General features: G+C 38.7%; 2 protein-coding genes across 4 annotated transcripts in view; one reads left to right on the forward strand and one right to left on the reverse strand.

The window, feature by feature from the left end:
* LOC136832660 (uncharacterized) overlaps positions 1-24,953 on the forward strand; it is a 38,703-nt gene that overhangs the window by 9,009 nt on the left and 4,741 nt on the right. Inside the window, exons 1-2 of one of the 2 annotated variants that reach the window (XM_067093945.1) lie at positions 23,928-24,031; positions 24,484-24,672. In XM_067093945.1, the coding sequence (XP_066950046.1) occupies positions 23,977-24,031; positions 24,484-24,672 (244 nt within the window). In that variant the 5' untranslated portion in view covers positions 23,928-23,976. Of the gene's footprint in view, positions 1-23,927; positions 24,032-24,483; positions 24,673-24,953 lie in introns of those variants that run through there. The other variant, XM_067093946.1, reaches the window with a different exon arrangement.
* On the reverse strand, positions 636-22,661 carry ncm (nucampholin). 2 transcript variants are annotated; one of them, XM_067093937.1, is made up of 5 exons: positions 22,576-22,661; positions 8,505-13,100; positions 6,575-6,760; positions 5,033-5,234; positions 636-3,678 (listed from the first exon to the last, which is right to left on the reverse strand). In XM_067093937.1, exons 2-5 carry the CDS (start codon positions 13,098-13,100, stop codon positions 2,903-2,905), a joined length of 5,760 nt encoding a protein of 1,919 aa, XP_066950038.1. In that variant the 5' UTR covers positions 22,576-22,661; the 3' UTR covers positions 636-2,902. The 2 variants fall into 2 exon arrangements, with proteins under 2 accessions (XP_066950038.1, XP_066950039.1); XM_067093938.1 differs by lacking the exon at positions 22,576-22,661 and adding an exon at positions 13,594-13,706.

The following is a 24,953-nucleotide window of genomic DNA, read 5'->3' on the forward strand; positions in this document are numbered from 1 at the left end:
TTGTCCCTGATATAACTTTTCCCCCTCATTTCATCAGTTCAGCAAGAGGGTTGAGGTTATATTCTTCTGCTTGCTAACCTCTTCCTGTCCTTCGAGTTCTAGTTTGGGTTTGTTTTCTTATAAAGTATCTTCAATTATATGTGTGCACATGCATGAAGTGTAATATATGAGTATGAACAAGAATTATTATTATAAACACTTTTACATCAGCTAATTCATACCATCTTAACTTCTAAAGTGAATAATTTGACAAAACTTTTTGTGAAAATTTCTTAATGGGGCTTACTGCCATTGCTTGGTTTATGCTATCAGATAGTTCAACCAATCACTGAAGCATAACTCTTGACTCTCATAAGTGTAGCCTGAGGTTTGCAATTAGAAAACTGCACACCAGCTAATTAATGTGGCTGGCCATCTGGCAGTCTTGTTGAACAGACATGAGATATTACCTCTGAATGTTGTTCACGGTTTTGTTAACACCTTAATGACACTGAAAGATTAACTTTTCCAAGTTTATAATACCAAAACTCACTTCCAGATGTCTGACACTCACATATTATAATCAATATGTGATAATACATAAAACTGATTGTATTAAAACTTCATATTAAGAGGTTGTACATGAAACAACTGTAGTTTATCAATTTGAAATAAATGAAATACAGTGTACATGAAATAGCACAAATTTCCTTTTATAAACACATATGTTCATTGAAATTTCATTACTTGTAATTATAAAATAAGTCTACAGTACACCAATTATATACAAATATTATTCAATTAAAATTTACAATGGTAAAGTACACACTAGATATGCTGCAGTGAAATGCATAAAATTACAACAATGAAAAAGGAAAACAGAAATGGCAAGAAAGTGTGTAAATGTACCTCCAAAATTTTCAAAATAAAACTAAAATGGCTGTTGGTTTTTTTGTAAGCAAGAATATATGAAATGTTCTCCAGTTTAACAGTAGAGTTCTGGTTTCTAAGGAAGTTTGCAGTTCATATTTCGATAAAACGCAACATACAACCGTGATTTGTTCTGATATATTTCTTTTATACATTTTTATCTTAATACTCATAACACATACATTAGCCAAGACTGTCAGGATTTCAAGCAAAATCAAGCAGTAACGTAAGTTCAAAAACAGGACATAACCTAGACACATTAAATCTTACACATCTTCACTTTCATGAAACCCATAACAAAATCTGATAGTTCAAAATATGACCCTTTGAAGTAATTATTGTACTTATATCTTGCATGTCTACCTCTTGCCTACAGTTTACTGAATAAACATACAAGTTATTTGCACTCTCCATTTACAGAGTGAACAATCATCCTTAACAATTACATGGCTTAAAACTAGGCTGTATTTTCAAATAAATTCAAATGATTGCTGTCAAACATAACTAAAATCTTGTAGCTAAACACGACTTCTGATACTTGGGAATTAACAAATTTAAATGATTGCTATCAAATAACTAAAATCATTTAACTAAATATGACTTTGCTGTCAAATAACTAAAATCATTTAACTAAATATGACTTCTTATAGCTGAAATTAATATAAATTTGAATGATTGCTATCTAATAACTAAAATTATTCAATTACACATGACTTTGATAGCCGAGTTAACATGAATTCAAATTATTTATATCAAACCTAATCTTTTATATAAATATGACTTTGGAGTTGTAAACTTAAATGACTTCTGATATTTGGAGTTGTAAACTTAAATTTAAATGGTTGCTATCAAATTAACAAAAGTAATCTAAATAAACATGAAATCTGATAGTTAAGAGTTATGACAATGAAAGCTGTAAAAATTTACAATGGCAAACTAAATTGGATAAAAAAAAAAAGAGAAATCAGTGCCTATTAAATATTTACAATAATAAAGGAAGAAAAGCAACACTTAAGTGATTATAATTTACTCAGCAAACCCAATTATACTATCGAACTGCACATCAATACATGCAAATAAGAACTTCTCCAAAAAGCCTGCCAGCAGATTTTCTTAAAGAATACTGTACCTACAGATAAATGCCACAAGTTATACTTGACCAAATACCAATTCTGTGTGTATGTTCTCGTATTAAATATAGTGTATAAAGTAAGTTTCACCTACTAGACCCATATATGGAAGATCGAAAAATGACACTAACAGATACTGTGACAACGAGCACCACAAAATCATAGCAAAAAGGGATATTTCGACATGTTTGTATCTGGAATTCCAATTAACAAAATAAAACAATTCATCATTGTCTGTCAATGCTCTGAGTTTCAAAGTATGCTTACGAAAAAATATATGTACAGTATAGTTATATATCTCAAACACAATACTGAGAGTTTTAAAGGTTGCAGACATTTGCAGTGCTTACTCCTAATTTGCCTCTCTTGAAATGTTAATATCTTAGATGACATTTTCTCTATTATAAAGCAACTCTTACATATCTGGACACTACAAGAGCATAATGTATATTTAGCAATATGCTTTAGGAATAAGAAACACGGGCAGCAGAACATTCTGGAAATTACTGTAATCTTAACTTCTTACATAAGTGTCAGGCTTACGAAAAAAATGTCAATATTATGCACAATAACTATCAAAATGGAGTACAGTAAAATATACTTGAATCCTTTTAAAGGTTTCTGCACTAATTCCACATAACAACCAGGAAATTAACACTAAAAATATATTTCACACCAAATAAAATGAGGGTAAAAATGAAATTGGACATCGCCAAATTGGGATAATTTTCATTAATACACATCTCTTGCGTGCTTCAGCTATTACTATATAATGAGATCTTTCTAATCTATAATACAATTCTTGGCATACCAAAACGACACTAATCTCCAACAGTAGTGTAAATTGATCATCGGAAGCGACGTTAATAGTACCTCTGTCTATCTTTGCCACGTCTACCATAGTTGCCCTCTGGTTTATAGTTTTGTTGCCTGTCATTTCTTCTGTTCTGGTTATATCTATTTCCTCTGGGACCAGGACGATCAGCCCCCTGTTCTCTGTAGTCCTCTCTGTACCCCCGGCGGTCTCTGCTGCGATTGTCACTCGAATCCTGGTGCTCTTGCTCGTGCTTATAATCATCATCCTTACTTTCACTCTCCCTTTTGTGCCTGTAGGCCAAGTCTCTTCTCCTGCCCTCTGGCTGGTTGTTACCGTGCCTCTTATCGTCATTCCTGTGACTGTCGCTACCATCATCGTCATCATACCGTTCTCTGCTGGTCTGTCTGTATTTTTGTTGAGCCTGTCTTCTCTCCTCACTGTAATTTTTGTTAAACTGTTCATCGTCCCTTCTCCCTCGTCTAGCATCACTGTCAAAATCTCTCTTTCCAGGCCTGTTTCTTCCGCCAGAATTTTCGTTCTGCGTTCTCTCGTTATCTATTTCATCACCTAGGCCCCTCCTGTCCCTTCTAGCATCTTCTTTGCCTCTTCTTTCACCCTCACTGCTTTCATCTCTTCTTCCCTTTTTCTTACTTTTTCTGTCTCTTGCATCATCCTCCTCACTGACACTCCTCCTCCTACTGCTTTCTCCTACTAATTCAATCCTTCTATGTTTACATTGTTTCTGCTTCTTTAACAAGGCAGCAGTTTTCTTTGAATGTTTCAACTTCTTGGATTTCTTTCTTCTCTTCTCATTTTCTGAACCTGAAAAATGGTCAAATAAGCATATAGTTAAATAATGAATAGTGCCCATGCTAATTGTACTTATCAATAACATGAATACATTACTATTACAGATATCTCTATATATAATCTTGACAAGTCATCCTAACAGCAAAGAGTAATTTTGTGGATGGTTAAGCAATAAAAGTTAACCTTATTGTCTACAAAATCGGAGATCTCACAGTATATCTAGATTTTAACATAATCTTGATGGCACAATCCTTTTAAGGGCAGGCCCCTGGAGGTGCCAAACAAGCATATCTCCATATAGTACCGTGAAAATTTTGCATGCTAAAAAATATTGCAATAGTTAATGTATCTGTTCAAGTACTTTTCAAAAGGTTATGAGTAGATCTATTTTTCTGTGAAAACAACAAGAAAGCAAAGGAATACAAGTTCAAAATAAGAGATTAACCATACACAGCCATGCCTAATAGATTCATGTGGCTGACCTGTAGGATGTGTTTGTAAGCGAAGAAAGAAATACAGAACATGACAATTAAGAGAAATTGTACAGGGTGCTGGGAAATGGAAGAGTTATGGAACAAGACTGTTTAGAGAAGTTGTCCAGCGAGCTGGGAAAAGAACAAAGAAAACTGACATGGAAAATAGTTGAAGAGCATCGCAGCTTGGGGCCAAAGAATCTTAGCAAAGAACCATTAACACTATCTATTGTGTTTTATGGAAGACACTGTTGGCATTATCATGTATGGCAGTTTAACCAGGCAACTTAGTCAGTATTTTGACTTGCATTACAGTGGACAAAGGATAGGGAAGGAAGCCCTATAAGGCTCAATAACAAGGCACAGGAGATTCATCAGAGGTTAAGGGGAATAGAACAGGACTCCATCAGCAAACTGTGAAATTAAATTTTCTGTTACCAATGCATTATTGGATTGACTACTACAAATAACAGTAATTGAGGAATACAAAGCATATAAATTAACTACAAACATTAATAAACCATATTGCACTGAAGTTTATATACTATACTGGAATGAAATGGAAGATAAAATCTAGGCCAAAGGCCAAGCACTCTGACCTATGAAGTCATTCAGCACTGAAAGAAAAATTGAGAGTAAACAGGTTTTAAAGGTGTGACAGAAGGAAAACCTCACAGCTGCACTTTGAAAAAATTGTTAGGAGAGGGTTGAGGAAAGTAAGACGGAAGAAAAACATTATGAACGGAGGTACAGTAAGGGGTATGAAAGAGGTTGTGCAAAGGACCTCAAGTAATGCCTACAGTGCAACGGATGAGGTGCAGTGACAGTATTACCGCCCATGGGGCATACACTATATTATACAGTGCCTACACCACAGAAACGAATTCACTAACCAGATGAATCTTCCGAAGAAGAGGAGTCAGAGCTATCACTGCTGCTGCTGGTGCTTGAATCATCACTGCTGCTACTGCTGCTGCTAGTACTGCTACTACTTTCACTGCTGCTGTCACTGCTTGAGTCACTGCTGCTATCACTGTCACTGCTGTCTTGGGTTAACTGCTGTTGCACAGGAGCAACGACCGCCGTTGGTTTGGGCTGAAATGGAGGAGTTTCTTTATCTATAAAAAATTTATGTCATAAATGAAAAAGTGTGCAAATACTGTACAATCATACAAGCTTTTTATTCTCCAATAAAAACCTGTTTTTATTTACTCAGGCTTCAACACTAAATACAGCAGAACAGTGCTGAATAACTTTACATATCATTAAACACTTCAAGTTATTAAAATACATTTCTATTATACAACAAACATCTTTCAATACAAACCATCCAATTAAGAGATGCCCATTATGTGTGTGAAATACACCATACATATAAAAATCAAGATTTAAATATCATCAGTTTGTCAATGTAAACCTGTATTCCACGAAATCAAGCTCCTCCCATAATATTTAAATCTGAATTGATAAAAAGTTCCTTCACGGCAAAGAGGTCATTAAATGAAACAATCTACATGAGGCAACTACAAGAAAAATATCATGCAAGGAAGAGATAAAACCACATACTTGTGGACCTAGAGAAGGCATTCGACAGAGTACTAGGACAAACTATTAACTCGGTATTACAAAGGCACAAGGGCCCTGGTAAAACCAACCGAGCTATGTTTTTAACCATACTATAACATAAGACCTAAAGTGAAGACAGTGGAAAGTGTATTGGAAGAATTTGAGGTAATGTTGGTATTCAACAAAGATCAGTATTGAGCCCTTTGCTGTTTACCATAATAACTTACTCAACTTAAAGAGGGAGGCAGCTACAAGGCAATACAAAAGAGAAGGCCACACAGAACAGATGTTAACAGACCCCATGTTAACAGCAGAATCAGAACCAGACATTTAAAATGCTTAAAAATAAAAGTGGAATGGAGACAAGAGGAATGAAAATCAACTTAAGCAAAAAGTGGTAAAACGGATGTTCGGGGAAAAGATTTGGCAACAAACTCTGCACTGTGTACTGAACATAATACAGTAGATTGTATTACAAGAGACATTTAGGATTGCAAAACATACATTGAGTGAGACATTTTCAATGGTATTAAAACTGATACTGCAAAAGATAATGAATAAAAGAAACAAGTGATCCTTTTATCAACTACATTAATTCTTGCATGTCTGCTCAGCACAGACCAGAAAATACATGGAGCAACCCTACTATACAGCATGGATTGGTGCTGAAAATATAATCCCATATCTGTAGGGTATACCTGTATCTGTACTGTACTTACAGAGCCTATTTATCAAATGCATCTGTACTGTACTTACAGAGCCTGATTAGTAAAAGTAACAAATGGCAATTACATGATCTAGTTAGATTATGTTTTATACCTGTATAAGAATATATCCACCTAAACAAGAAATAAAAGCACCATACATACCTGATTGCGAAGGAATTCTCGGAGATCATCAGTAAGTCCCCCAAGACCGCAAGAGGTGAAGAAGTTGATGGCAAACCTTGTATTGCGAGGATTATCCCGTGGCAGCAGGCCTTCAAAAGCAGCAGCTAAAGTAGCATCCCTGAGCCTGTCATTCAACTTGGCCAAACTCATAAATTCAGCGAGCTCCTGCAATTTTTAGGTCGGCCATTAGGTAAACGTTAACACTCTTAACATAACGCATAAGTTTTTTGGTTTCCCTCTATCCTTGATAATTCTGGCAATAAGATATCAATAGTCTTTCAAAAGTAATTTACAGTAATTTAAAAGTGATACTCAAAATTATCTTCACAAGTACAGTAACACAGTTTAAAGTTAATTTTAATTAAAAATGTACCCAAGGTATACTATGCTTACTTTCTAACAAGATTTTCTGGTATGTATACAGTATAGGAGTACATACATTAAATAAAAAAAGACAGCACCTTTGAGTTAACAACCCTCCTTATGAAACTGTAAGGCTTAGAGGTTGGTTTTTTAGAACAATCATTTGCAGACTGTTCCCTTGTTGTGGGTGTTGTCTCCTTACCTGGTGGTGTTTGTTTTTCTGTAGGTTTAGTTGACGTCCGTCACTCTTATTTCCATAGCGTCAGTTAGGTTTAGAATAGCAGCGAGTCAGGTTCTCGGCAGCTTAGCAGCTTGGGCTTCTAGAAACAGTAGGTATTAGTTACCTGTTGTCCTCTGCAGCCTGAGGATGGTTTGAAGGCCAAACCATGGCCATCAGTGGAGTGGGGTCATTCCTGTTGGACAGCAGATCTGCTGTCACATTGACTCTGTCGTGACCACCTGTTTTTCAGATCTGTTCCTGTTAACAACCATGGGCTGTTTCAATGATTGTATGGCAGTTGTCTAATGATGGTCATCCTCTTTGACCTTTGATTTTTGGTCTCGACATCTCTACGAATATTGTCTATTGTGTTTTGTGCTGCACAAGGATGTACTGGTATTATTTATACTGTTGTATTGGTATTATCTATGCTATTGTTTTGGTACCATTTACTGTTTGCTGCTTTATTATTCTTCATTGATCATGTTGTGTGTTATTTAGTTATTTATACTATTACTTTTGTATTATGTTTGATGCTGCTTGATCATATTATTGTTTATGCTGTCTGTTTTGTCTATTTTTTGTGACGTAGCCAAAGTGTTGTTCACGCCAGTTTAAACAACGCTTATTTATTGTGCTGGTCTTTCACAAAGTAACTTTGGTTTTGCTACATCTGTTGTATTTAGCTGACTCATTTATTATGATTGTGATTATGAGATTTAATTTTTACCAAACCTGACTCAGTTGTAAATATGTATACAGTAAACACCCCCGTATTTGCGGTCTCACTATTCGCGGACTCACGTATTCGCGGATTTCTCTGTGGAACGTATCTAGCCATTATTCGCGGAAAATTCGCCCATTCGCGGTATTTTTCACTGAGAAATATTCATTAATTACTGTATTTTCATATCATTTTCATGACTAAATACACTTTTTGTGATAAAACTATCAAAATACTCCAGTGTAAGCATTTTTAGAGGGTTTTTTATGTTTACAGTATCAAAATAGGCAGTTCTAAGTGTTTTTTGAGGGGTTTTAAGTACTCACAGATTTTAGCTACCCGCGAGGGGGTGTGGTACGCATCCCCCCCAATACAGGGGGTTTACTGTAGTATAACGTATTGTAATAAATTAGTATTAAGGCTGTCTTGCTGGTTTTGTTGTACCCCTTGCTTTTGCTAGTCTATCCAGTCCCATTCTTTTTTTTTTGTTTTTTGGAACCTGTGGAACCATGGCTGGTTCATTGCAGAAACCAAACAGTCAACATACATACGACTACTTAAAAAATTAGATAAAATCAAAGAAAAAATTACAAACATATTACCTGGAAAAGGATCTTGATGAAAACACGAGACGAACTTGTCGTTTCATCCTCATTCAAGTGAACGTGATTCAAGACTTCCCAAGAAACTGCATCAGAGAACAGCAGGTGGGCAAAGAGACGTGCCACATTGCGCAGCTTTTCAGTCTCGAGGCGATGGCAAGTGTCGTAAGCGTCCTTGAATATCTGTTCGAAGGGCTCTTGGTAAACTTTGTTGATCATGCAGAAACGCTGAGCTAACAACCCGTAGAACTTCATGTAAGTTCTTTGCTGAGCGCAGCAATCAAGGATCATATGGCAAAGCTCTGGCTCCCAGCCAGGCTTAATCTCCCCCTTCAAAAGTTTATGAGCACATTCATCAACATCAAGTGACGACTGAATTGTTAAGTATACAGTGCGACGGAAGGCGACCATATTGGTCTCCGTCTGATCCAGGATCGTCTGTTTGCTTTCTCCTTTTTCCTCCTCTTCATCTGACTCCTCGTCGTCACTGTCGGAACCACTTGCAGAGCCAGCTTCCGAGCTGCTTTCATCGCTATCTTCTCCGAGGATTCCTGACCTAATTTCTTTATACTTTTCTTCATTTGTTTCATATTCTAAGTCATGCTTGAAAACATTTAAGATTTCTTCCCCTTCCAATTTGCCATCTAACTCGACAATGTGAGTGAACTGGTCGTCTTCTTCAACCAAGTCGAGATCTTCAGGAATTGACGGGTGATCCTTGAAACCATCTTTCCACACAGCAAATATAACCTCAATCATATACTGAACTCGCTGTTCAAGTTTGCCTTCATGTAAGATGTGCCTGAGTGTTTCAAAAATGATGTTCATTCCCCTAGGTGACACCTCAGTCAATTTCATACCACATTCTGTTAAAAAGGCTATGGCTAGCTCACATGAATTGTTCCTTGATTTGTCACCCATTTCAGACTCATCACTGAGGTCTTTAGCTTTTTCCAAAAGAAGAGTCAAGATTTCTAAAGCGACTACTTCATGGGCAACTTGCTGGTTAATCAAATGTGCAATAAAGCGGCATGATGCTACACAAGCATTTTTATTATTCCTTCTGATTCCCCTTCTCAGCTGTATGACTAAACGTCTCAATAATAGTTCCCCTATCTGAGGGAACTTAGTATTGATAATTGCTACCATGGCAGCATAAACGTGTGTAAATGAGGGGGAAAATGACTGAGCCTGCATCAACGACTGACAAAGAACACCCCGACCGCGAATAATATTTTCCTTAAACAATTCACGTACAATGATGCCAATGTTGGAAACGTTTACTTTGTTGACAAGACCATTGATAGATTTCTTTAATGCCTCCCATGCCAGTCTCTGAAAAGCAGCAGAGTTTTTGTCTGTAATTTCCCCCTGCATCATTTTCAACTTGGCGGGTGGGATATAGGCACCACCAGTTTTGGTCAGCAGGGGATCCAAGACTGGCTTCTTTATTGCATCAGTAACTGATGATGGGGCAGTGCTCTTCGATTCAGTTTCTGATTTAATACTTGACTTAGCACTGCCTTCCTCTTTTTCCCTTCCTTTCTCCCCAGCTCTGCCCTCTCTTCTCCTTTCCACATCCTTCTCCCCTCTGCTCTTTTCAGATGATTGTTCCTTGTTTCTTGGATCTTCTATCTGAATACCCAATTTGTCAGCATATTTATTCCAATAAGTGTCGCTAGTTTTTGGGCGGTTAGCATTCTGCTGACGTGCACTTCCATCCTTAGCTCGCTCGCGATCACCACCCCAATACCGTCCCCCAATGTGTTGTCGCTCTTCTGATCTAGATTTATTACTGTCCTCTTCATCAGAACTGAGATGTCTACTCTTACTGTCACCTCTCTGCTTCTTTTCAGATTTCGTGCTCCTTCTGTCTTCCGACGATGCATCTCGTTTGGCACGTGTCTCTCCGGGTTCTAAAGATTGTGAACGAGATCGAGAACCAGATTTGCTTCTCTTGCTGCGATTCTTGTCTACGTTTTCACTGTCACTCAAGTTTTCTTTATCGGCCTGACCAAGTGCTTTTAGTTTCTTCAACCTGGCAGCTTCACGTTCTCTCTCTATATTCTCGCTCCTCTGCCTGATCTCTTCCTCTATTTGCAACTGCTCTTCTAACTGTCTCTTTCTTCGTAGTAATTCTTGCTCTGTTGTTTCTTCATCACTCTCATAAAATTCTAATCCTCTGTCCTCTGAAGGAGAATCTCTGTTCTTGCGTTTACGCTTCTTTGATTTCTTGCTCTCCGTGTCTCGATCACTTTCTTTGTGCCTAGAAGACTCATCCTCCAGGGCCTTTGATTTCTTTGACCTCTGCCTTTCAGAACAGTCACTATCATTGAACGTGTCCTCCACTTTCCGTTTTCCACTCCTTCCATCCAAGGTCTGTGAATTTTCAGGTTTGTTGTGTGCAGGGTCGGGATCCAACTCTCTCTTCTTGCTACTCGAATCTTTGTCCTTTTTTTCTTTACCTGAAGAATCAGTGTTTTCTTTTGGGGACTTCAAATCCTTCCCATTGCTCTTAGATTTTTTATCTTTTTCTGTGGCATCTTTACTTCTCTGAGATTTTTCTTTTTCCCTGATATCCTTTTCTTTTAATACATCCTTGTCTTGTCTTTCATTCTTGCTAGAGCTTTCTTTTCTCGTCTTAGAACTGCTTTTCTTACTTTCCAACGTTTCTTTCTCCTTAGCATCATGATCTTTGGTTTTACTTTTTACCTCTTCTGTTTCTTCATTTCCTTTACCACATGACTTCTCAGATTCTGAGTCGCTGATTTCGCCAGCTTCTCGGACCCTCGGTTCTTTTGTTTTTTCAGGTTCAATGTGTTTTTCACTTTCTTTCTCCCCATCTATGTCTTTCCGCACAGCCTTCAATTTATTTTCGGGCAAGGAACTTCCAGCATCAGCTTTCGGTTTTTTATCCAGTTTTTCTTCTTTCTTGCCCTGCTGCACCTCAGACGAAGATTTCTTCGTGACTTCTGAGTCATCGTCACTATCTTTTACCTTAAGTGTTTCTTCTTTTCTCCCAGCAACTTGCTGACTGCGTTTTTCATCCTGAGATCTTCCCCTTTGCTCCTTTGGCATTTCTTTATATATTTCATGCTTTCCCTTGGCATTTTCATCCTCCTCATCCATCTTCCTTCTTTCTAAGTCATTTCCTTTACTACTGGATGACATTTTACTTCTTTCACTGTCCTCCTGGTTCTTCTTTTCCAAATCACTGATGACTTTCCCTTTTTCTCCTCTTTCATTTCTACTACCGGAAGATTTCTTCTCCTTCTCACGCTGCTTGTCGTCTTTTCTTCTCTCGTCAGCCTTCTTTCTCTCCCCTTCCGCCTCCTTTCCATCTTCTTTTCTCTTTTCTCCTTCCTTTCTCTTTTCTATTTCTTTCCTGATAACTTCTTCCTCATCTTTCTTCCTTTCAGCCTCTTTTATTCTATCTACCTCTTTTGCTCTCTCCTCATCCTTAAGTCTCTTCTCTGCCTCCTTCTTCTCATCCTCCTTCCTTCTCTCATCCTCTTTCCTCCTCTTATCTGCCTTCTTTTTCTCCTCCTCCTTCCTTCTCTCATCTTCCTTCCTTCTTTCATCCTCCTTCCTCCTCTTGTCCTCCTTCCTTCTCTCATCCTCCTTCCTTTTCTCCTCCTCCTTCCTTCTCTCCTCCTCCTTCCTTTTCTCCTCCTCCTTCCTTCTTTCATCTTCCTTCTTCCTCTCTTCCTCCTTTCTTTTCTCCTCTTCCATCCTTTTCTCATCTTCTTTTTTCCTCTCAGACTTAAACTTGGTCCTTCTCTTCTTGTCTGATTCGTCATTACTGCTGTTGTCCTCCCCTGACGACTCTTCTGACGAACTACTACTGCTGCTACTGCTTGATGAGGAACTGTAGCTCTGCACTAACTTAGCTCTTGGCCTCTCTCTCTCCGTCTTATCCTGCTTGGACCCGCCTGCCTTTCCTTCTCCAACATGAGCCCTGCTCTCACCATCATTATGTCTGGAGCCGGACCTTTTCTTTTCAGCACTTCTGCTTCTCTCCCTCCTCTCCTCTCCGTATCGCGACTTATGATCCCTGGAAGGACGTCCGTACCTGCCCGTCTTTTCGTTGCTGTTGTCTCTTCGCTGCCTTTCTCTACTTCTGGAGTCATCTTCGGAGTTGCTTTCCTCCTCTTGATGTCGGCCCCTCTTGTCCCGGTGTCTCGTCTTATCAAATCTCTCCATTCTGGGGCTTCCCAGTTTTCTGGAATGGCCACGACTCAAACTCCTCTCCCGGCTATTACTGCCTGCCCTGCTTGAACTACTGGAACTACTAGTACTGCTGCTACTACTACTCCTTCTATTGTCACTATCGCTTCTCCTGTTGTAACTTTGTTCTCTTGTGTCACGACTATCCCTGCTTCGACTTCTTCCTCTATTCTGGAATCTCCCTCTCCTTGGACCGTCATATCTACCCCGATAGCCCTGGAACCTTTCATTGTTCCTCCGTCCGTAGTTATAACCTCTGTCATTCTGGTTTCCCTTTTGATATGGTCTGTCGTTTCTGCCTCTGTCTTGTCTTCTATATCTATCTGCTTTCTGCCACCCAGGTGACTTGGAACGATAGTCGCGACCCATCTGAAAAGAAACACAACATGCTGTATAATGAATTCTATACAAGGTTATGAGTACCTCAGTTAGATAGTACTTTAGACATGACTCATGCAAATGCGCCTAGCAAGAATTAACCACTGCACTCCCCCCTGCCTAAAAAGAGATATGTAAAAAATTGTGGTGAAATCCCATTCACCATTAAAGTGAATCCAATAAAAGGAAAATTCAGGATAACTTGAATTCTTCCTAGACATACAAACCTAAAGTCTTCTATATGGATATATCTTCCTCAAAACCTAATTTGAAGTGAGACAGTAGAGAACACACCTACACAATCAACTGTCAGCATCACTTTTCCCGTGGTGTCAAGGACAAACATGAGGTTGGGTAGAAAAGACTTCAAGTTTATAGCTTTATGGTTATTTCTGGGTATCATCCCCTGATGATCAACATACAGTTTGAACGAATTTTGCCGAAAAAATGTTCAAATCTCTTCAATGGGCCATAAATGACTTACGGCAACTTTAGTAGCAAGTCAGTACGGGATACAGGGAGATCAGTCTGGCTTGAGATTTCATGGAGGAATGCACTGCACCTCCCCATCCCAGGACATCTCGTAAATATTTTAACCTAAAGACATTCAGAATTTTTTACTAATTTTATTTCTTATCTGTTATGATATTATGTAAACTGTAATTAAAATTTTACAAAATACAAAAAATAATTAGAAAAAACATTTACAACTTGGTAAAATATGAAATTTTTATAATAAAATAGTTTTATATATACTTAGCAAGTAATTAGATAGCTAACAATTTCTAATAACCAGCAGCTAAATTCTGAAAATTCCCGGTAGCGATTCTTTTGTTTGTTTTGGTGAAAGTAGCTAGTCCCGCCCACTTTTGAGGAAGAGGAGGAACAACATAGCAAGAAGGCTCAATTTGTTTATGCCATAATGTCCATGAGAGGGGTGGATGGAGGGCTCCTACTCTGTAAGTACTTGGTAAGTACATATAAAACTTTATTTTATTATAAAAATGTCATTTTTACATAAGTGACTTACCAAGCAATTACATAGCTGATGCCTACATTTACAGGAGGTGGGATTCATGGACTTACTCTACCTAAGTATTAAAAGTAATAATTTGAGAATAGAATCAGTACAATGTTTGTTGTTCCTTACCTGGTAAGAGAGCTGTTGTAGGAACATCCTGCCTCTGGTGGCGCTCATCTTACCCCGTAGAGGTGTGGAGGTATAGCCAAGTGTCACCTGCTACATAAGTGGGGACCTCGGAGCGAAGGACTTCTCCAAACACTAGCAAAGTATAGAAAGTTTGCCCCTGCTCTGGGCACAGTACCGACACGCAACACCAGATAACAACACTGATACTTACACCTAAAGATTAAAATCACCATCACCAACCATATAAAGACCTGGAGGGTGTCCCAGTACAGAGTACCCCCAGGCTCCCCTAAACTCAACACCAGGTTCCAAGGCGAAGAGTACGGATGGAAGGAATGCTTCCTATACTTATCTCCCCAACACTGTGCCAGCCACCATTAAAGGACCCAAGGTACTGCAATCATTAAAAATTGTTTCAACACTGCATAGACAATGTGCCGAAAAAACTACTCCCAGAAACTACTTACATCTCCAATAAGTGGATTGGAGAATGGAGGCAAGAGAGACATTATGTCTGAACGATAAGGACGTAGCCACAGCTCTAATCTCATGCGCTCTTATCGTTAGAAAGGGAAGAAGCTCTTCTCCCACTTGTGAATGTGACTTGTGAATGAGATCTCTTAGAAAGAAAGAGAGGGCATTCTTCGAGAGAGGTCATGAAGTGTTCTTCACTGAACACCACAGGTGATCGGATGCACCTCTTATCTTGTCAGTTTTATGGAGGTAGCACTTGAGAGCCCTTACCGGACAAAGGAATCTTTCCTCATCTAATGAACCTGCCACCTGAGATAGGTTCTTAATGCTAAAAGAACGAGGCCAAGGTTTTGCTGGATTCTCCTTCTAAGCGAGAAAACGAGTAAAGGAGCAAGTTGCATCTCCATTAGAGAAACCAATTCTCCTATCCAAAGCTTGGATCTCACTTACTCTCTTGGCTGTAACTAAGGCTACTAGGAGTAAAGTCTTCTTAATTAAGTTCCTCAGTGAAGCAAGATCATTAGGCTCAAAAGGTGGACCTGAAAGCCATTTAAGTACCACGTCCAGGTTCCTCGAAACTTCCTGTAAATCTTTGCGCTTTGTCGTATCGAGCGATTTAACAAGTTCAGATAAATCCCGATCCAAAGAAATATCTAGGCCTCTGTGCCTGAATACAAAGCCTAACATTGCCCTATAACCTTTGATAGTGGATCAGGACAAGACTTTAGAAGTTCTCAGGAACAACAAAGAATTGGCGATCTCTGTTAAAGATGTCTCAGAAGCAGACAGGATTTGCTCAGCACCAAGTGCGGAAAACAGTCCACTTGCTTTGGTAGACATTGGCTGAAGACTCTCTCCTGCATCTAGAGACAGCTTGTGCAGCTGATCTCAAAAATCCCTTAGCTCTGAGAAGTTTCTTGATAGTCTGAATCCAGTCAGAGCTAGCGTGGATAACCCGATGGAATCGCCTGAGATGGGGCTGTCTGAGGAGCTTGCATTTTTGAGGAAGTAGTCTTGGGAAATCGGACAGGAGACTTATCAGGTCTGGAAACCACTTCCTTAGAGGCCAAAAGGGAGCTATGAGGATCATCGAAGCATTTCCATGAAACCTGAATTTGTTTATCAATTCCCTTACCGTCCCGAAGGGAGGGAGTGCATACAGGTTCTTGTTGGACCAGTCCAACAGCATGGCATTCGTTACCCATGCTGCAGGGTCTGGAACTGGAGAACAATACAGTGGAAGGCAGTGATTTTTGGAGGTCACAAACAGGTCTACTGTCCGCATTCCCCACAGCTTCCACAACTCTAAGCATACCAATGGGTCCAATGTCAGGTGTATTGTCTGAGTGCACTGCAATGGTCTTGTTTCGACTTTCAGAAGCAAAGGCTTGCAATCCTAGACTGATCGCAGTCAGTTCTTTCAAGTTTATATGCCAAGTTTCCTGCTCCGATGTCCACCTTCCAGAGACTTCCTTGTCCTTCAGGATCGTGCCCCAACCTCAGTCAGATGCATCTGTGTAGAAGCTCAGGTTGGGGTTCAGAGGATATTTCTTTCAGTCCCAATTGTCTCTGAGGTAAAACTGGAGTACCCTCATGGGAAGTATCCCTAAGGAGACAAATTGCTCAATGGAAGCCAATGTTCCTAGGAGGCTCATCCACTTGTTGGCCGAACACATTTGAATTTTGAAGTGAGAAACTCGTCTATCATCTTTAGACAGGATTCTATCCTCTTGGGTGCAGGAAAAGCCTGAAAAAGACCAGAATTCAGACTCATTCCCAAATACACTATCTATTGAGATGGAATTAGCTGGGACTTTTGAAGGTTGATCAAAAGTCCCAACTCCTTCACTAGGGCAAGAGTCTTTTGAATGTCTCCTGTGCAATCTTCCTTTGTGGGAGAACGAATGAGCCAGTCGTCCAGATAGAGTGCAATGTTGGCGGCCACTAAATGAAGCCAACCCACTACCGGAGTGAGAATGCGGGTGAAAACTTAAAGGGGCCATCAAGAGTCCGAAGCACAGTGCTAGGAACTGAAAAATCTGGTTCAGAAAGACGAAGCGAAGGTACTTCCTCGAGTCTGGATATATGGGGACATGGAAGTAGGCATCTTGCATGTCTAAGGAGACCATCCAGTCCCCTTGATGAATGGATGCAAGAATTGAGCAGTTCATCTCCATTCTGAATTTTGTCTTACGTACGAAGACATTCAGTGGGCTGACATCCAGCACTGGTCGCCATCCTCCTGAAGACTTTGGAACCCCGAAAAGGCAACTGTAAAACCCCTCCAATTCTACATCTGTGACTTCCTCTATCGCTCTTTTTTGAAGAAGTACAGAAACCTCCCCCGAGAGGGCCAAAAACCTCGAGCCTTTCGAATATGCGGTTAATGCGATGGGTTTCTTGACTAAGGGTGGATAATCTATGAAGGGAATTTCTTGAGTACCTCTATTACCCACTGTTCTGCTTCCCTCTTGCTCCATTCTTCCCAAAAAAGAAGGAGCCTGGCACCCAGTGCTGCATGGGGAAAACTTTCCCCACTTTTTGGAAAAAGGTTTGGATGAAGACATTTTGATGGCCTTAGAGGAGAAACGGATGTTAGCACAAGGCCTAGACTGAAATCTTTGCCTGGCGCCTTGAAAGGGCTGGCACTGCGCAGGAGAAGACGACTTGGTACTGAAGGAAAAATTCTCTCGAGCATGTTTAGAAGACTGGGTCAGGAGATCTTGCCCTGACTTCTTTTGCAAGTCAGAAGCGATACCATTAACTACTGCCTGAGGGAAAAGGAAGCCATGCAATAGAGGAGAGAACAGAAGAGTCGATTTCTGTGCAGACGTGACCTCTTTGGATGTATAAGAGCACCCAAGCTCTCTCGTCTTTAAAATACCCACAGAGTACGTTGAGATTAATTCCTAAGTGGCGTCTCTAATTTCCCTGTCTATACAGGAAAGTACGCCCAGAAGATCCAAAGGTAAAACTTTGGAAACAGAAAGAAAGTCCTGGATTTTCCTGGCCAGGGTGCCCACTGCCCAATCCAGGAAATTGATCACTTCAAAAACTTTGAAAATGTTCTTCAATAGGTGATCAAGTTCAGCTATGTAATTACTTGGTAAGTTACTTACATAAAATCCAAATTTACGCTGCTGCTCACGACCTTCATCGAAAGCCAGCAGAAATACATTGGGCCTTCTTGCTATATTGTTCCTCTTCTTCCCAGAAAGGGGGCAGGGCTAGCTACTTACACCAAAACAAATAATAGAATCGCTACCCCGAATTTTAAAATTTTAGCTGCCGGTTATTAAAAATTGTTATCTATGAACTGTAATTACTTGGTAAGCTACTTATATAAAATAGCATATTTTTAGGACTGTCTTTTGGAAAAGAGGCCCTGCACAGGGTTGGAAATATTCACTTTCAACTTCCCATGGAAGGTACAGAAAGTTTTTAAATTTTTTTTCTTATACCATGTGCATATGCATCTTCCTCTGACCATTGATTTTTTTTTTTTTTTTAATTGGCCAACCTCAAATTTAGCCTGGTCTAGGTGTGTGCTTAGTATATATTTCGTCAGTCCTATAAGGATTAAACACTTGTCAAAAATGTAAATAACCCTGAATTTGAGATGTATTCTTACATGGATACAAACCTTCGTCTTTAACCGTATATGCAGTCACTCCCTGGGTGGGAGATATTGTCTGAAAACATGAATACTACTTATGTTCCTCCTACCAAGTAATCCCAGCTTCTTGGTCATGTACACAAACAAGAGAAGGATGACTCGCAATTATGGGAATCCAAGTGAGAAGGCAAGTTTCTGGGGTGGGGAAAATACAAGAGTGAAGTGACAAGGACACATTCTAACATTCATATATTTCTGCAAGTTTTGATTGTGATTAATGTAAGATTTATTAAACAGTTTTAAAGTGACATCACACAAAAGGTAGGTAAGGACCTGGTGACCAAGGTTATATTAGTAGAGAGGGTCCAGGAATGGTGAAGCATCCCCCAGTCAGGAAAGGACCCAGCACCCTTGAATAGCTGAGGTTAGTTTAGGTCGCAGTCCTATTTACTTCAATTACAGCGTCTGAAGTTATTTAGGTTAGCTCATGACCCTATTGTTTCTTCTAATTTACAGTGCCCTAGGTTGGGTTAGGTTGGGGTCATTAAAGGGGAAAGCCCTTTATCTTTCACCGGATATGCAGACTCACTCCCTCGGTGGGAGATATTGTCTGAATTATTATTATTATTATTATTCAGAAGATGAACCCTATTCATATGGAACAAGTCCACACAGGCCATTGACCTGAAGTTCAACCTCCATAGAATATGGTGTTCATGAGGAAGAAAACATTAATATTTACATTCTTCCAACCTGGAAATCCCAGCTTCTTGGTCATGTACACAAAATGTGGAAGGATGACTCACAATTATGTGAACCCAGTGAGAACACAGGGTTATTGGGATGGGGAAAATGCAAAAGAGTGAAATGGCAACCATGTATTCCAACATTCCCATATTTTTCAAGTTTTGATTATGGATATGGTAAGGTAGGTAAGGACCTGGTGTCTCAGGTTATGTTAGTGGAGGGGTTCAGGAAGGATGAAGCATCCCCAGTCAGGAAAGGACCAAGCATCCTTGGTTAGGTGAGGTTAGCTTAAGCTGCAACCCTATTATCCAACCCAATTTACAGTACCCTAAGTTAGGTTGGGTTTGGTCATGACCCTATTGTTTCTTCTAATTTACAGTGCCCTAGATTGGGTTAGGTGGGGGTCCATAAGGGGAAAGCCCTCCTGCCAACCAGGTAAGTCCTTGGCACCCTAGGTTTGGTTAAATATATCCTTGTATATTTCACTTATTTGTTTTCCACTACCCAAGAACCTTGCTTTCCTCTTGTGGTCCCCCATAACTGCAGGAAATAAGGGGTGCTTCAGAGACAAATGTCAGAAGCATTCAAACTACACATGAAATCATACTTTCAACACTGGAATGCGGTAAAACTGAAGAATACTACCGCACCCCTCTAGTTTGATAACTATCAGGTTACAGGCAAAATGGGCACTGTGTTTAGTACCAACCCCTTGGGGATGATCGTACAAAACATGAAAAAAATATGGCAGATATCATTAACAAAAACAAAACAAAAGGAGGTAGGTATCATTAGGTAAAACAAGACATAAACATAAACAAAAGGGAAGTAAATATTCCAGTCAGTGACTGGCATGAACGGGGCAGCGACAGTAGCCTTCAGTTTTATCCAGACTGCAATTAACCTATTGTTTACGGTAAATATTTATAAAAATTATAGGACCCCAAGTCAGGTTGAGATAAAGAGAGATCCTAAAACCCCAAGCTTCCCTCCATGCTGGAGGCCTAGTAGGCATTTCTGAGGGTTGGGGGAGGGGGCAGTTGAGAATGATGGGCACAGGTTCCTAAGACAAAGACAAACCTAACCTTTCCTAGGATGCCAATTCCTGACCTAACCTGACTTAGGGTGCCGTGCCCTAACCTGGCCAGGGGCTTTCCCCTCCCCTGTAGCTGGTTCACTTAAGGTAGACGTTTATTTGGCGGCCTCTGATTGGCTGGTACTGGGAGGTAGGCGGCTTGCTCACTGTCTCATTTTTACTTCTGTGGCTCTGAAAAATAGCAGTATGTTTATATTTCTTCATTTATCTCATGTTTTGTACAAGATAGGAAAGTTTTAGTCATACCATAGGATATGGTATTAATTGTACAACAAATCATGATTTCCTAAAATCAATAAGATAAAACACAAAGGAATTACAACGAGTAAATTGAAGAAAGAAGTATCTAATTCTTTAAACCTGTTTTTGCTTATCATCGGATTTTGCATCATTCACGCGATAAGATAAAATAAAACTTGTGTTTTCGTACAATAAATTCACCCTGAATATTCTGGTGCCTTTTTATTTTAGATGCGTGTGATATTTGAAGAGAAAATGAAGAATATGTCATTATGTTGCATCCATACTCGACTCAGTTTGCCAAGAGACGGTGATGATGATCTGCAAGACACCGCGTTGGTCCTCTCAGCCATTGACAGTTGCTAATTAGTGATAAGAGAAGTTTGCCGTTCCAAAAATATTTGCTGTATTATTACTGTATGTCACTACATTTTCTGTAAATAAATGCATAGAATTCCCATTATGACTGTCGAACATTTTCACTCCAATATCATATACTTCCATACGTCTGGACACATCTGATAAGAAAAAAGAAATAATCAGATGGATGCATCTGGATGTGCTGGCTTCAGTTTAGACACTGCTAATAGATTTTATGGTAAGAAATAAAAAATGTACTTTCATGTTATTGACCAGAGAAACAAGCAGCCAAAATAATGAACTCATCATCATTATGTAGGCCTGTTATTTATCATGTAGCCTACAGTATGTACGTAAATTTCTCAACTAGACTAAATTAAACCCAACGCATCCAGATGCATCCATCTGATTATTTTTTTCCTTATCAGTTATGTCCAGACTTGCAGACATAGACAATATGGTATTGGAGTGAAAATGTTCAACAGTCATAATGGGAATGCTAGGCACTTATTTACAGAAAATGTAATGACAATAATACGGTAAATATTGTCGAAACTGCAAACTTCTCATATCACTAATTGGCAACTGTCAACGGCGCCTCAAAGCTCTCGCTGTTTGCAGATCACCATCTGTCGGCACTAGGCCTACAGCCAACTGGGTCAAGAACAGATGCAACACAGCAAGACATATGCTTCATTCTCTCTTCACATATCACACGCATCTTAAAATCTGAAAGCACCAGAGTATTCAGGGTGAATTTATTGTATGAAAACTCAAGTTTTATTTTATCTTCATTGTGTGAATGATGCAAAATCCGATGATAAGTAAAAACAGGTATAAACAATTAAATACTTCTCTCTTCACTTTCACTCGTTGTAATTCCTTTGTGTTTTATCTTACTGATTTCAGGAAATCATGATTTAGTTGTACAATTAATACCGAATCCTATGGGATGACCAAAACTTTCCTATCTTGTGCAAAACGTGAGACAAATGAAGAAATATAAACATATTGCTAGTTTTCTGAGCTACAGACGTAAAAATGAGACACTGAGTGAACCGCCTACCTTCCAGTACCAGCCAATCACAGGCTGCCAAACAAAGGTCTTGTAGGCCCAGGAATCTACCTTAAGTGAACCAGCTATGGTAACACTAAACATCGGAAAGATGGACTAAGCTTCCGCTCAATGGTAAGTGTAAGAGCCTGCTCCTGTCAGTCTGCAAACTACCTACGGAGGGATGACCGCTTCTTAACCTGGCTGCGGGGGGGTTTGCCCACCCCCTCCTCAAGTAATTCGTGACCACTTTCTCTCCAACCCATGCATGAAGTTCCCCTCCTGTAATATCCTTTCCATAGGCTAAGCTAGGATACAGTAGGGCTGGTTACGATAGGATACGGTACTTTACGGCCTAGGCTATGCGCAGGCCTATAGGTCCATAGGCTAATCCCATTATAGGCTACCCAGTAGGCGCTTATTTAAGATAGCCTTGCTTATAGCATAAATTTAACCTTAGATATGCATTTACTATCCTAAACCACAGGAAATGAAAGGTACGTGCAATTATTTATTAAATTAAAATAGGATTTCTGCTAGCCATAACCATACGGGAATATCCTTCGCAATCCTACGGTAGCTTCCACTGGGATTCCCAAATCCAATAAACAGATGTTTAATACATCCTAAACACGATGGCTATATCAACAAAATAAATACAATCATTTGATATATATTATACTAATTACAGCATGAAAAATAACTAGTAAAAAATATAACCAAACTCACGGCAAAATAAGATAAACAAGGTAGGATACGCTAGTGACGAGAGCAACTCTTCTTCTCGTGGGTTTCCGTAAGATTCCTAATACGTGGTTTTGGGAATTGTAGTAGTAGTAGTATTAGGAAAAGGGAATTGCCTTTAAATTCTTTGTTAATGGGGAGGAGTATGGTTGTATGTATACAACGTACAGCCACATACAACGCGAGCAAAATATTTCTACTATAAAATGAATGATGACCCGCAGACAACATTGGCCACTGATGAGCTTTTATTTTAATTATTTCAGAATAATCTTTCTTAAATGGTGCAGTAGTGTACATTATTACATCAGTAAATTCATCATATACCATTCCCACGATAGACAACTGAAAACAATCAAATGATTCATCTGTTGTAACAGGATAATGTGCAAACAGTTCTGAATATTTTTTTTTATTTTTATATAAACACCTGGAAAACGTGATAAATTTAAGATTGCTTTCTTTATCATAGACATTTTAATGATCTAATCGGATATTTAATTATCCTACATCACGGATACATGAAAGGCATAGGCAAATGCTCATTCAGCGCCATCTTCCATAATTTCATTATGAATCTGAAAGTACAGTACAGCATACACATGAAAATTACGTAATACAGTGCATAGAGGTTATATTACATAATACACACGAGAAAACCGAGATAAAACGCGGCATGTTTTAGAAAACCATGGGAATGTTTTTTGTTTATCCTTGCAAATATTTTCGAAGACCCTCAGGCTAAGGAAGGAGACTTTGTTATAGGTATCAGTTATGCAAGGGATATGTTATCAGAGCCATCTGATTCATATTGCGCTCTCATATATATATATATATATATATATATATATATATATATATATATATATATATATATATATATATATATATATATATACATATACAGACAATATATATATATATATATATATATATATATATATATATATATATATATATATATATATATATATATATATATATATATATATATATATATATATATATATATATATACATATACAGACAATATATAATATATATATATATATATATATATATATATATATATATATATATATATATATATATATATGTTCTTTTTCAATAAGAATATCAGGCACAGGCTGTAAAATCAAAGCCTACAGCCAATTGTTGATATTTGTCTCTTTGGAGAGTAGCAAGAGTTATATAATCACTCGCTTTTCCTTTATTGATATGAGATGTCCCATAACTATTAGCATAACATACCTAGTACATGGGAAACTAGCCATGCCTAGTTTCAAATTACGTCATCACTTCCATGTGGGTAGAGGGGAGGGTCTATGCCTCCTATAGAAGAAATAAAGAAGCTCCTGACTCTTCACTCTTCTATCAACTTGCATCATGGAAACTAGACTTACAGTCCTTCTATTTACACTGCTCGTTGGAGCAGTGTCAGGTAATATTCCTTTGTTTATTTTGGTGGCTGTAATATCTTGTTTAATAACTATTTAGGAATAAATATCAACTGCAGATCTGCTGTGTATAGTCAAGGACTTTAAACAGGAGATTTATTTTGTTATTTAAAATGGCACTTCTGCCTCAACCTCGTGGTAAAACTTCTTCAATAAACACATCCCTGAATAATTATGTGTTTATAACCAGATATTTCAAACTGGAATAATAATAATAATTATTATTATTATTATTATTATTATTATTATTATTATTATTATTATTATTAACAGTAGTACTAACAAGTAGGCCTATTGATAATTTTTATATACTTGTGTTTTCTATTTAACATCTGTGACACTTGGTTCACCTCACGACCCCATTTAAGCCAAGACTGTTTTTCATTCAATTCAAACATGCCAAGCCCTTATTTCCACGGTGACATTCCATTCCCAGGCGACTACTGCTACCCTCCCCTAGTGGAAGCAGCAGGAATGTGCATCTACATCAGCCAAGAGGCCCTTAGCTGGCAAGAAGCTCGTGAACACTGTCATAGTCTGCAGGTCCAGACGGCGCCAGCAGACCTCATCATCTTTCAGTCCTGCGACGAATTCATCGTTCTCGCCGGTTATTTGGGATTCAACGGTTTGTACAGTGTTTTTAGAAGCGTAGATACTGAGGGAAAGATTGAAGAGTGGGTTGAGGTAATGTAAAATGAAGGATGAAGATGATTCCATTGGTGACATGCTTTGTATTACGTCATTTCAAGGGACCTGACTAAAGGATTCTGTTGTGTACTGAGAGAAATACGGCAATACGGGTTACATGATGTTTTGACATTTGCTATTTAAGCATTTATAGTAACTTTTACTTGTTTTATATGAATGAACAGGTAAAGTATGTTAATTGGGTTGCTCACTATATTT

Source organism: Macrobrachium rosenbergii, chromosome 50 (genome assembly GCF_040412425.1).
Source record: "Macrobrachium rosenbergii isolate ZJJX-2024 chromosome 50, ASM4041242v1, whole genome shotgun sequence".
In the NCBI taxonomy this organism is placed as follows: domain Eukaryota; kingdom Metazoa; phylum Arthropoda; class Malacostraca; order Decapoda; family Palaemonidae; genus Macrobrachium; species Macrobrachium rosenbergii.